The sequence below is a fragment of the Sparus aurata genome, chromosome 23 (genome assembly GCF_900880675.1).
Source record: "Sparus aurata chromosome 23, fSpaAur1.1, whole genome shotgun sequence".
NCBI classification, from domain to species: Eukaryota; Metazoa; Chordata; class Actinopteri; order Spariformes; family Sparidae; genus Sparus; species Sparus aurata.
Window position 1 is genome coordinate 25,625,769 of NC_044209.1, and position 12,663 is coordinate 25,638,431.

Consider the following 12,663-nt stretch of genomic DNA (forward strand, 5'->3'; position numbering starts at 1 on the left):
TTTTAATCAATAGATCAAGACAATAATTGCTAGTTGCAGCCATATTTACAATATTTGACTGAGACTGAAGAGGGCCTGCACTTCTCCTCACAGCTTTACACTGTAAGTTACAACAAGTGTAATAAACCCCGAGAAAACAAGAGACTGAACAGAGAGACAGGAGCTTTATTGTGGCTCTGGAAGAAATGTCAATGTTACAGATAAAAAGAGAGGAGATACACTGGAGATGTAGACTACATCATGGAATGTTACAATTCAAGAGGCAGACTTAGACTGAAACACTGGACAAATGATACATGGATGACAACAAAAGTATTGCATTTGATCAACATATCTGCTCTGTAAACAGGCACTGAGCAGCTGCATTAAATTAAAAACAATAAATTCCGTATTACAATAACATTTTCCCAAGTTTATTACTTTATTCTGCTTATGAATGAAAGGAAATCCCAATACACTGCATATTTCCTGGTCACATCTATCTGAAATTGTTCCCATAAATGCAACTGTATTAAGTTGGACCACAGTCAGATCTAAACGAGATTGAAAAAGAAAAAAAAAGAAAAAATATGCAACATATTGCCTTGCCAGCAGGTAGTAGTATATCATGTTGGTTATATCTCAGTGTTACAGAGACGCTGAAGACACAATCCAACATCAGCAGCTCTTGTTGGCATGATAAGTAAGGAATCAGACTTGTGATGCAGATATGTCGATAGTCTGACTTCCCCAGCACTTCGATGACATTTAACTCATCACATGAGAAAAGGAATAAGCACAACATGTGCGTTATGTTTGACTGTGTGGCTTACAAACTGGAAAAAACAGACGGTACCATAATACGAGAGGATGCAGTGAGAAATTTTAGAGTCACAGCGAACCAACATTTTCTTCTGGACCCAAAATCTGTGACAACGTTTTGCTCACAGCAGTCACGTCTCTGTGGGTAGAGAAAGCCCATCGATGGTCCACTTGCTGCAGGGCTCGGTCCCCTTCAGTGGCTGCATCATCCATCTTTTACTCTTGCAGAAAGGTCATTGCTTTTCCACTTTAAACACACTCTGAACAGTAGGGGTATAGTCCCTTGACAATGGAATTGAACGGCCACATGGGTGAAATGAAAACCATTTGAAAACCAAAGACCGTAATGAGAGGTAGGATGACTGACTTTCAGTTTCTGGTCATTCTCACAGTGAAAGTTAATTCCACCGCAGCCTTCCCCACCACTCACCCTCTACATATTCTGTATATGAAGGTGGGTCCAGATGGGAGAGGGCACTGCATGCACGTGTTGTGTCAATGCAGCATTGTCTGTCTATCACGGGAACCAACGCGTCAGAGGTCCTCGTATTCCAGGAAGTGGGTCCTCTGCAGCACCTTTACATGGCGCTCGTAGATCTTTAGTGCGGGACCGAGTCGAATGGACAAACCGGTCAACACGTCACTGCGCTGCATCAGGAGAAGGGACTTCCCATCAATTTCCTGTTGGGGGGGAGAGAAAGTTAGCTTCACCCATCGGGTCCTGAAGGGATGTTCTGAATGCTTAATATCCTTATTTCATGTAAATTATGCAATATAATTCCAGGACACCAGTGCTGAAAGCTGAATTAACTGCTGAAACCTTAAAATCACGTGAAAAAAAAATAAAAATTCTCCCTACTAAATCTTTAACTGCCTCTCAAAAGGCCCTGGGTTATGGGATATCCCTGGCTTTTCTTTGGTGAACGTGTAGCGCCCTCTGTGGTTGTTTTGTGGTGGTGCACTGACCTGTGTTCGGAAAGCTACAGCTTGCTCTGGAAAGCCTGCAGCTGAGAAGTAACTGGCCACATCTGCCACGGTCCACTGCAACAAGTTCTGGCTCATCTTCTCCTTCTTCACAGAGCTGGAGGAAGATCAGATAAACAAAAATAAATAAAAGAATCAAATACATCTTCAGCAGGGAATGTCTCAGTTTGTTTTTGTCTTTAATGCCTTCAGGCAACGGTCTGTGTGGTTAGTAATTATTTAAAACACGAGCTTGTAGATAAGAAACTTGTAGATTAATTATTCAAGGCAATTGTTTAAAAAATAAAAAGACAAGAGAGGCGTATTAAACTCTTGTAGATTGTTAGGGGACATGATCTTAGGAGTTTGGTAAAAAGCATTTCTAGGAGTGTGTAATGAATTTAATTACAGGATACTCACATTTCATCACCTTTGCCACCGTTGAGAAGACTGTCTTCAGCAGCTGTGAAGGAGGATATCTCTATCTTATTCTTAAATGTACCTGAACAAAATGGAAGCAAAAGTATTTCAAACATTCAGTAAATATTACCACAGGGGAAAACAAACTGGATCGATTTGGCTGGGTTCTATTTTATCTGTCAGTTTAACATGTAGGACACAACATGTAACACTTCAGTATCTATCTTGTTCTTAAAAGTGAGAATATGATTGTGCCAAATGCTCGTCATCATCTGTGCTTGTTAATTTCACATCACAAGCCATCATGCTTCTTATTTCTTGTGTGAATACCTGAAGAAAATTTTGCAGCAAACAGCTTTAGCGCCTCTTCCTTTTGGGCTCAAATCATTTATAGAAACTGAACTTAGGTACTCCAAATTTAGTATTGAACATAAAATGGGCAATTACAGGGAAGCTCAGTTCATATGAGTCACTACAGGACCAAAGAGATTGTGATTATATGAGAACCATGGTTCTAACTTTAATGTGCACAGCAAAAACTCACATTGGGTGGTGTTGAACAAACAGCAGCAGAGTTGTGAAGAAATGGAAGTGATGCCTTTTCCCATGGTACTAGAATGTCACACTGAGGTCTCTACTGTCACGGTACAGTATGTTTTTCTATTAGAGTTTCTTCACGGTTCAGTACTGTGAATGAGTGTTGGTACAGCACTAACACTTTACAGTCCCAGCCCACTTTCTTGGGATTCTGGCAGAACTGTCTTCATGCATGTGACGCATGAGAAGGCCCACATTTTTAGAAGGTGCTGCTCCTTCTGAACAAACCATTTCCAGGCCCAGCACACAGACGGTGTCTCTGAGGCGGTGGATGGTAACTTTACCTTTACTTTTCATCAAGCCCACACAAAAATCTGAAGGTTTTATGTTACCTTGCTTGTCAACAAACACGTGCATACCATAAAATACAACGACAAGACCTTTTCCGGATTATTTAAAGGGACAGTTCACCCTTAAATCTAAAATACATGTATCCTATTACCTGTGGTGCTATTAGCTGAATCTGATATTGTCGAGTTGTTGTTGCTCCAGGACCATCATTGAAAATGACCAGTTGCATTTTTGTAATGTCAAGCTTAGCAACTCAGGTAAAGAGACCATAAAAATATGCCTATGGGAGTTGTTATCCATTCAAAACACATGATTAAGTTGCTAAAATTACCAGTTGTGGAGATATCGCCCATAGAGTTGTCCTCTTTCTCTTTAATATAATGGAACTGGAGGGCTTGTGGTGCTCAAAGCATCAAGAAAATATCTGAAAAACTAAACAGCAATGTCTTTGTCCAGAAACCATGACCCGGTTACTCAAGATAATCCAGACCTTGTTGTGAGCAGTTTCTTCGAGGAACTATTTTCTATCTACTAAACAACAACCACCAATCGTATCACTGCAGAGAAGCAGAACGTTCATCTGTTCAAGGATGAGAGGCTAGCTGACTAAGCTACATTGTCACAAGCATGAACCACTTTGTCCATGATTAGAAACACTTTCTTCTGCACACTGATACAGTGTTTCTCAGTAAAAAGAAAACCATGTTTCTCCATGAAACTGCTTACACCAAATTTGTAGATTATGGGTAACCAGGTCATGAATACTGGAAGGGGACGTTTTGCTTTAGCTTTTTGTATACATGATTTTGGTGCTTTGAGCACCACAAGCCAAGTGCCATTCAGTTCCTTTATATTTAAGAGAAGGCAGACATCTCTACTGCTGAATTCTCCAAAACACGCCAACTCAAACCCAAACAATCTGGATGAATATATAGCACACGGTGTAAGAGGTAGTTTTATTTTGGGGGCAACTGTCCCTTCAAGCAAAAACACCGTCTTACCAAGCAGCTCATAAGAGCCATTTCAATTGCCAGCTTGGCAGCTCGGTGTGTACGACATGGTTGTGTGGTGATTTTTCTTGCCTAGAAAACATGATGCATCAACATCAAAACTGAATCAAACTGTCAAATGTCCACCTCCACAAGTCACTGTCATTAGTGCTGAGGGGCAGCATGTTTTGAAAGATGTCTGTTAACAGTCAAAGTGAGAACCACCTGGTTGCAAGGTTGCAGGACAAGTTTGTGAAGCATTCAAAACATCTTAAGCTGGCCTCGAGGCAGAAGTGAGTCAAAGAGGCCAAATAACAGCCAGAATGGTCTCTGAAACATACACTTTCACGAGCCGACTCCTGTAACATACATGCGTCTCTTTAGAAACCATTTCCCAAAATGAAAGAGCACTCTAGTGATCAATTTAGTCTCCGCAAAACAGATGCAGGCTAAACAGACGCTGTAAAAAAAACTAATAACAAGACGGTATGTTACTCACAGTTGTCAGACGGCAGAGAGAGCGTCTGTGGTCTTCCATCAGGTACATTCTTGGTCTCTTCCTGCCGGCCAAACAAGACGGAACAAAACAAACAAAAAATGTCATGTCTGAAGCCGACACATAAAAGAAACAGGAGACATACAGGTGGGGTTGTTTGACACATAAGGCCAATTACCAGTCCTGCTGCATAGTCTGGTACCAACTGATCAGACGTGAGGCCATTATCCTCCACCTTGCCTCCTGCATCTTCTTTCTTCACGTTGTTCTTTAAAGGACCAGGGCTGGTGGTTACAGAGAGGATTGCTGGCTTTGTGACTGCTGTGAACACAGAGATGAATTTATATTACATGCTGATATAATCCATACTGTCACACAGGACTTTATTTTTGGTAACTTCTGGTTATAATCAAATGAATGCAGCTTTAGGTTATTTATATTTGTTTTCTAAAAACAAACAAATGGATGACTGCATCTCTGACTGTAGGATGACATCACTAGGCCTTTGAAATACATCGTTTTAGAACAGCAAAAAAATTAAAGGGTAACTTCACCAATTTTACACTGAGTGTGTTTACAGGTCATGGGCAGTACGACTGCATAAGTTAAATAAGTAGTATGAGGCTTTTTGCGGCTTCTTCGCCAGAGGAAGCTGCTGTCTGTAATCTGATAAACTGATAACCTCCAGTGATGTCACCCAGTTGCTGAATTGTATTGTGGGTAATGTAGGAGCCAGGTTTTTGAAAAGGAAGAAGAATGTGTGGAATAAAAAGGCAGTATCTTTGGTTCTGCTGTAAAGATTTTGATCACTTGTTTTTTTTTTCTGTCCACAATAAGGCCAACAGTGTTATAGCATTACAATACAGACCAGTGGTAACTTTCCAAAATCTGGTGCCTACATTACCCAAAATGCAACTTAGCCACATGAGCGACTAGAAGCAATTTATCAGATTACATGCAGCTTCCTCTGAAGCTACAAAAGGCTTTAAACTACTTATACGACTTATTCACCAAATTAACTGATCATGACAATAACCATGAATTGCAGCCTGACATCATCTTAATTTTCATTTTTATGTGTCTATCTTACACTAACAACAGCGTTTCTACTTGCAACAAACATGTCACCCATCCATCTCCCATCCCCATTTCATATCCAATACAAACTAAGCATCAAGCGTGCACATGAAACAATATTTGAGTGCTCCATTAGACTGTGTGAATACCTTTGTCTCTCTGCATTCCTGGGTGCTGGCGCTCTGCTGGGCAGACAGCAGAATGATAGGCCCAGTCATTGTGTGTGAGGGCCCTGGGGCTGGAGGGGGGCAAGGAGCTGGGCCTCTCACCAGCCTTCTGGAAAGAGACACAGTCCAGACCTGAGCCAGGGCTGCATCCGGGGCCGGGGCGAGGCCGAGTGCCAGAGGGAGAGCAGGGGGCAGAGACGGCGGCTCGCACAGTTGCACAGGGCACGGGGGCATCTTCATAAGTGCTGCCAGGAGAGGGTCCATCCTGCCCATCCCGGCTCTCATCAGCCCCCTCCTCATCAGCGTTACTGTCTGTGTCCATAGCCATAGAGGTGTCAGCCTGCAAAACACAAGCATGGGGGCAACATATCATCCCCATCCTATTGTATTTATGATTGTAATCTATACTGATTATTTAATTATATAATCCTTGAAAAAAAAAAAACAAGGGTGGGCGCAGAATTAAAATAAACGTCATACATCACAGGTAAATACTAATCTTCGATAGGATCAATGGGGAGCTCGACAGGAACATTTCATTCGGGGGGGAAGAAAAGCCAATATCCACGATTAAGTTGATTATTTGACAACAACTTAAAAAGATGGTAAAAAAAAACCTGCAGGATTATGAGGGACTGTAGTCATGACTGGTTACTAATTGTAGGCTGAGCGCGTCACATGAAAACACGCTCGTACAGATGTCGCAATTTGACCGCTGTGGTAGTAAATTACTGCCTCTGAATGCCTCCGTCCCTTTTTTCCGCGGTGCAGCGTTCACTCCGCAGACAGACTGTGAGCCCTTCACACCTCAGACGTGTCTCCACTTGTGTATATTCTGTTACCTGCTCGCATGTAACTAGTTTTAACATACGCACTCGTTCCTTTCGCTGGGCTTTTTTTTTTTTTTTTTTAGTCGATGGCGCCCGGAGTAAAAAAAAAAAAATAAAAAATTACCTTGTGTGCGACTGCGTGTCCGAGACCCAGCAGTCGAGCACAAGAGCGCACGAAAGCCCGCCCCACTCCTGAGAGAGGAGCCGCTTGTATGGCTTTTCAACCCATCGCACTGCATTTCACATAACTTTCACCGAGACACGGTCACAAAAACACCTCGCCCCCCTCCTCCACCTCCTTCCTCCTCCTCCTCCGAGGGTCTCAGCCCTGCGTGATTTCCATCTCGGCTCACATTAAACATGCGATGTGCTCGGTGCGTCCCCGGTCCGCGCAGGCCTGCTTGATTGATAATTCTAACAGACGGGAGTACAGAAGGGGCCGATGGGAGGCGGGTTTTTTTTTTTTTTTTTTTTTTTGGGTTTCTCTCAAATTTCCTCTAAAGTGCGCATGGAGTTGCGGAGCCGCGGTAAAGACCTCGCCATTGTGTCTGAGGTCTTTAACGGAGCGCTTCCCGGGCCGAGCGGAGCCGAGCCGCGGCAAAACACACCAGAGATAATAATAATAATAAAATAATAATAATAATAAAAAACCCCGAGCGTTAACTCGACGTGCTCATCGACGCCGCGAACATCGCCTCGATCAGCAGTCTACTTTGACTTTGCACCGGGTCAACGATGAACAGTAAAAGCGACTGAAAGAGTGAACGCGAATGAGTCCGTTATCGGACACGGTGCTGCCTAAATTTGACCCTCGTATTCAGGTAAAACCTGGACAACAAGCCCCGAGCAGCGCAGTCTGCAAGTGTTCAAACGCACCCGTCTTTTTGTTTTTTGCACTGACACACGCCTTTCAGAGAACAAAGTCAATTTGATCTCAGCTTAACCCAAATCGGATAGAGCATCACGGAGCTAGCGCTGGACGAACAGTTTGCGGTCGCTTCACGTTAGTTCGGGTCTCACAGTGTTACCGCCTCGCGCACGTTTAAACACTTCGCAGCGATGTGGCTCCTCTGAAAATACCGTCTGCATGCAGTTGCCAGACGGGCAGAAGTGATGCCATCGCTGTGCGGGACGAGAGAGGCCACAACAAGAGCCGACACCAAGCATTAGACGTGACCGGGCTTGGCTGCGTGTCCGACAATGGATCTAGAGGTTCGACTTTATGCACTGCGTCGGCAATCGTCCATCTCTCGAAAAACAGATGCAGTTTGCACACATGAACTGATTGTAGCTTTATTGCGAGTACTTTGGGATCGATTTTCATCGTGTTGGGTGCTGTTTTACGGGACACAACACAGTGATGGGCAGATCTTAAAGTCAGACGGAAGGGGTGAAATCTCGCCGCGGGCGGACAAAATATGCGTCGGGACATGTATGTGGCTCGTGACATTTTGTGTTTCGCCTGAGATTTGTGTCCTCGTTTCTGTCAGGGGGAGAAAAAAAACAACAATCAACAACCCAACAATGTCCCAACGTCCCCCGTCAGGATCCTTACATCCGCGGTGTTTGAGACTTTTTTTTTTTCTTTCCCCTTCACCCACTCCCACATTTACAAGCCCGTGACAATGAACGCGTGGATTTCCAGTCGCGCCTTTCAAAATAAAACCCTCAACAGCACGCGCGTGTACGTTATCGCGTTTATTTTTGAAAGGGGATTCGCTCAGCTTCCGGCCAACGGTCGTCTCGTGTCTTCGCTAGCTTGGCGGAGAGCCCCCACTCCTCCCTCCTCCTCCTCCTCCTCCCCTCCGCTCAACGCCGAGTTTGGGGCTCGAAAAGCGCTTTCTGCTGCTGATAATGGTGGCTCGGGTTGTTGCGGACGGGCAGGACGGTGCAACTTTTCCCGTCTTCTATATCAACGTCCACATCTACCGTTTAAACTTCTTCGCGGTGTAGAACGAGCCTCACTCTGACTACACGCGCACCTTCTGTTTTTTTTTCTCGTCTCCACCTCGGCAGCGCTCGAGCGAGGTCCAACCGCCGCTCCCCGTCTGCGGCAGTTTTGGGTGCACTTGCAAATCACTCCCCTCACCACTCCCCGTGTACACACACACACACAGAGAAAAAGAGACGTTTTTCTTGTAAACCACACGCTGCCCGTGCTTTGCTTTTTCTATCTCCACCTGTTAATTTGCTAACATGTGATGTGACAATGAGACGTGAGCACCTTTAAACATGTCCCCCCCACCTCCACCCTCCCCCCTCCTCGCATCAATCTCAACATACCTCCAAATCCTCCTCGTCCTGGTCAACAGGACCGAAAGCGCTGTCCCCGTTGCTCAAGTCGGAATGACTGGCTTCTTCCACCGCGCTCCTTCTCGCAGCCGTCGTTAACGTTCCATCGTCTTTTTTTCTGCTTCTCCGCTGAACCTTGGCGGCGTTCCGGTAAGAAATAGAGCCCTTGTAGTTAACTTTCAGCACGGTTTGTTCCTGGATCAGTTTCTCCAGTTCTGCGCAGGTTCGGTCAGGCTCGGACCCGTGTCGTCTCCGGACCATTCGGCAAATCCTCTCCAAGTCCGGCCGGGCTTTTCGCGACCGCAGCGAGTCGATAGTGTCCAGGATCCACTCGCGGTACTTGGATTCAGACATTTTTATTTATTTATTTTTTTGCTCGGTTGGTTCTCTTTCTTTTTTTTTTTTTTTTCTTACCTTGGTGCGTCAACCTTGTACGTTACACACGGTGTTTTTCGTGAGCCGCGGTCCGAGCCCAACTGAGAAGCGGAAACCTCGCTGTACGCCTCCTGCGTTTGCGTGTGCGCTTAAGGTGGAACGACGGAGTTGCAGGGAAAAGTTTCACTCGAGAGGGCTTTTAAGGTGGTATTCGCAGTCCGGGACGGGAACGAGGGCGCGCACCCGGGCCCCGTGTGCGCCACATGGGTACAAAAGGTGGTGTTTTATTGCAGGAGTTAGTAAGTGTGACACCGACAACTGTGAGGATTCAGCCTTTGATGCTGGTGAACATGTGGTCCATCCTCTTTCACTGAGCTCCACTAGATCGGATTAAAGACCCGAGACCATATGTAACGTTTTTGTTATTTTAGTTATGTCACTTTATCTACCTTTAAAGGTTGAGAGAGAGAGTTCTTACATTTAGATGCACGTTGTCATTTTTAAGTATGACTATAAACATGAGCCTTGGGTTAAAGAACCAGATGCTAGCTGGGATTCTGGGCTCCATGTGTCCTATCACAACATGAAACTATGAAAGAACTGACTAAGTAGACAAAAAAGGGGTATAAATTAGGATACTCAAAAACGTATTATATAAATATACATTTGCACACATTTATTATTAGTTTTCTGAGACTGAAATGGTTTTATTATCTCAGTAAGTATGTGGTAAGAAATTCACAAAATGGCTGAATCTTGCAATTAGCAATTTAAATTTTTTTTTCTAACATACCTATAATTCAAGCCATCCTAAAATTAGTTATCTGTGAGACATTTGCCCTCATGTTGATTTAACGTGCATGCACATTTGTTGCATCTCTCCTGGACAGATGAACTCATCTGTAGTCGCCTCCATGCGTCTCATAATTGTCCAATTATCAATTAATAAATGACTTCATCACTTTTCATTCCTTAATCGAGTTCCATTCATTGATGGATTTATTCGTTATGAGCTCTTTTGCTTTATATTAATTGCTCTCCGACCATCTGGACTGCTCTCTAGGCCCTACACATATTACTGAGGCAGACAGATGCAACTCTAAAAAGGATTTCACTGAGGATTGGAATACATTTTGAGAGAGGTGCTGAAAGCTGGCTGGTAATTGATCCTGGACTGTGACAGGATGAACACAAACACTGCATTATTCAAATGCACCTGCCAGCCTCTTAAAACACTCACAGTAACAGACTGGACGGCAAAAACTCAGCATCCCCCCCCCCCTCACCTACCAACAAGTATGTTCCTCTGATCCAGCCAATGAGAGTAAACACGAAGCTGTGAATTATTTCATTGAGAGTTACGTGTCAGAGAAAAACATTTTTAATGTGACATGGTGCAAAGGGAAGAGAGGGTTTAGATATAAGCCAGACGTATTAGTCTTAACAAGTAAAAGTTTATTGGAATGATACATTTTGCAAAATATTACTTTATGTATATTTTTTTAACATACTCATTGTGTTCTAAGGGTATCTGTCAAGTTCTCCAGAGGGTAAGATAGTTAAGACTGTCAAAGGCAAGGATATACAGTATTGTTTCCCAAAAGGTACAATAGACTACACAATCACTGTACCCAGGTCATGAGGAAAAGATTAATGTCTGTTTTTGCTTTTTTGCTTTTTTTTGAAAATACAATTAGAAAATATGAACACAAAACATCTCAGATGTAAAAAGTGTTATGTCTGAATGAAGAGTGTGTGGAAACTTGATGAAAATAGAAGGCAAACACAGGAGAAAAACTCAAAGATTAGCACAGAGCAGTTGATAGTTTTTAGTTGATAGAAGAGAACTAAAGACAGTTGACCAGAAGTGTTGTATGGGAAACAGAAATACATTTTTAAAAAAGCCTTTGTGACGGCCTCCGTGTCTGAAGTGGATCAAGTGGCGTTGCCTTCTACCCACCAACTCTGATTTAGTCGTTTGTCAGAACATAAATGTCAAAGATATTACATGTGCTCTCTTGTCTTAAGAGTTTTCTAAATAATTAGCACAAATCAATTAAATAGATTTGAAAGGTTTGTGGCATGTGCTTCACTATTTGCAAAAGACTGGACAGGTTGGTTGGTGATCCACTGCATTGTTCAATGTGATGCTCTAACAAATCAAAAAGGTCACACAGCGATGAGACTGTCGGCTGTGGAAACAATTTCTCAAAAACACGTCTCGGGTCCAGGAGGTGCCTTGCCGTTGGGTTGCTTTACCACATGCAAGAAAAACCAAGCTCACCAGAGAAACATGTATTATACAAAACACACATCATGTTTCCAAACAGCATTGAAACATCTCCATCAGACAATTCAAGACATTCAAAAAGGTATCCTGCGTTTGATCTCAATTACATTAAGAGACTGCCAAAATAATTACTCAAGCCTACTGAAATCATTACAGTCGAAAAACATTCTCAAAAATGTCATGTTACAAGACTTTATGACAAAAAGATCGATGCACATCAAACAATTCACAGAAGCTTTTCAGTGAGATGGACAAAGTCTAGCACCTAGGGCCTATGGAGGGTGGGGCTGGGCGGGCGGGGGGGGGGGGCGAAAAACGAACATCCTTCATCGAACCAAAACAATGTGTTCAGTCAACAAACCAGCAATAAGATTTGGTCTGCGATTGTCTTGCATCCACAGAAATAAACTTGGCAAAAAGGGGACAACTTCAGGATAGCTTCCTTTGTTTAATTTGTTACATAGAAAGCTTGAAAACGGAAAAACAAACACTCCAATCTCAACAGTCTCAAAAATTTTGGTTGGACTGCAAAATTATCTGAAGGTGTTACATGTACGGTATATACAAGAGAGAAGGGAAGGAGAAAAAATAAACCATTATCCAGGTGAGAAGAAGAGGTTCACAATTATCAGAAAAACTGTTGCCCCATGACTGAATAATGAAAAAAGCCCAGGAGGTTTAACTGGGTCTTATTCCATCTTCAAAATAGAGCAGCTGAGAGTCCATTTTAATAGTTAAGCACGTTATCCATGATCTCGGGTACCTCAGCGCAAATAAAGCATGATGCTCCGCCATCTTTCTTTAAAAGTGATATTGTACAAAAATAACATGCACATTTTGTTGAAACGTTTTGCTACTTTTTTGCGTATTAAAATCCACCACCATCGTCGTTCCATACAGAAAACTTTGCAACGTTCTCAGCTTGCAAATTTGGCAGAATTTATCTTAATTCAATTTCACAGCTATGAGACAATGTTGAAAGAGATGGATCTTTTTGTATCATTATATATATATATATATATATATATATATATATATATATATATATATATATATATATATATATATATATATA

General features: G+C 42.9%; 1 protein-coding gene across 4 annotated transcripts; it reads right to left on the bottom strand.

The window, feature by feature from the left end:
• Positions 1-145: 145 nt before the first annotated feature.
• On the bottom strand, positions 146-9,543 carry samd1a (sterile alpha motif domain containing 1a). 4 transcript variants are annotated; one of them, XM_030408282.1, is made up of 8 exons: positions 9,338-9,534; positions 8,915-9,262; positions 5,784-6,141; positions 4,736-4,878; positions 4,561-4,624; positions 2,185-2,266; positions 1,768-1,882; positions 146-1,482 (listed from the first exon to the last, which is right to left on the bottom strand). In XM_030408282.1, exons 2-8 carry the CDS (start codon positions 9,182-9,184, stop codon positions 1,336-1,338), a joined length of 1,179 nt encoding a protein of 392 aa, XP_030264142.1. In that variant the 5' UTR covers positions 9,185-9,262; positions 9,338-9,534; the 3' UTR covers positions 146-1,335. The 4 variants fall into 4 exon arrangements, with proteins under 4 accessions (XP_030264142.1, XP_030264141.1, XP_030264139.1 ...); XM_030408281.1 differs by having other exon boundaries at positions 4,736-4,875; positions 8,915-9,543; XM_030408279.1 differs by having other exon boundaries at positions 8,915-9,538.
• Between the last annotated feature and the right edge of the window lie 3,120 nt (positions 9,544-12,663).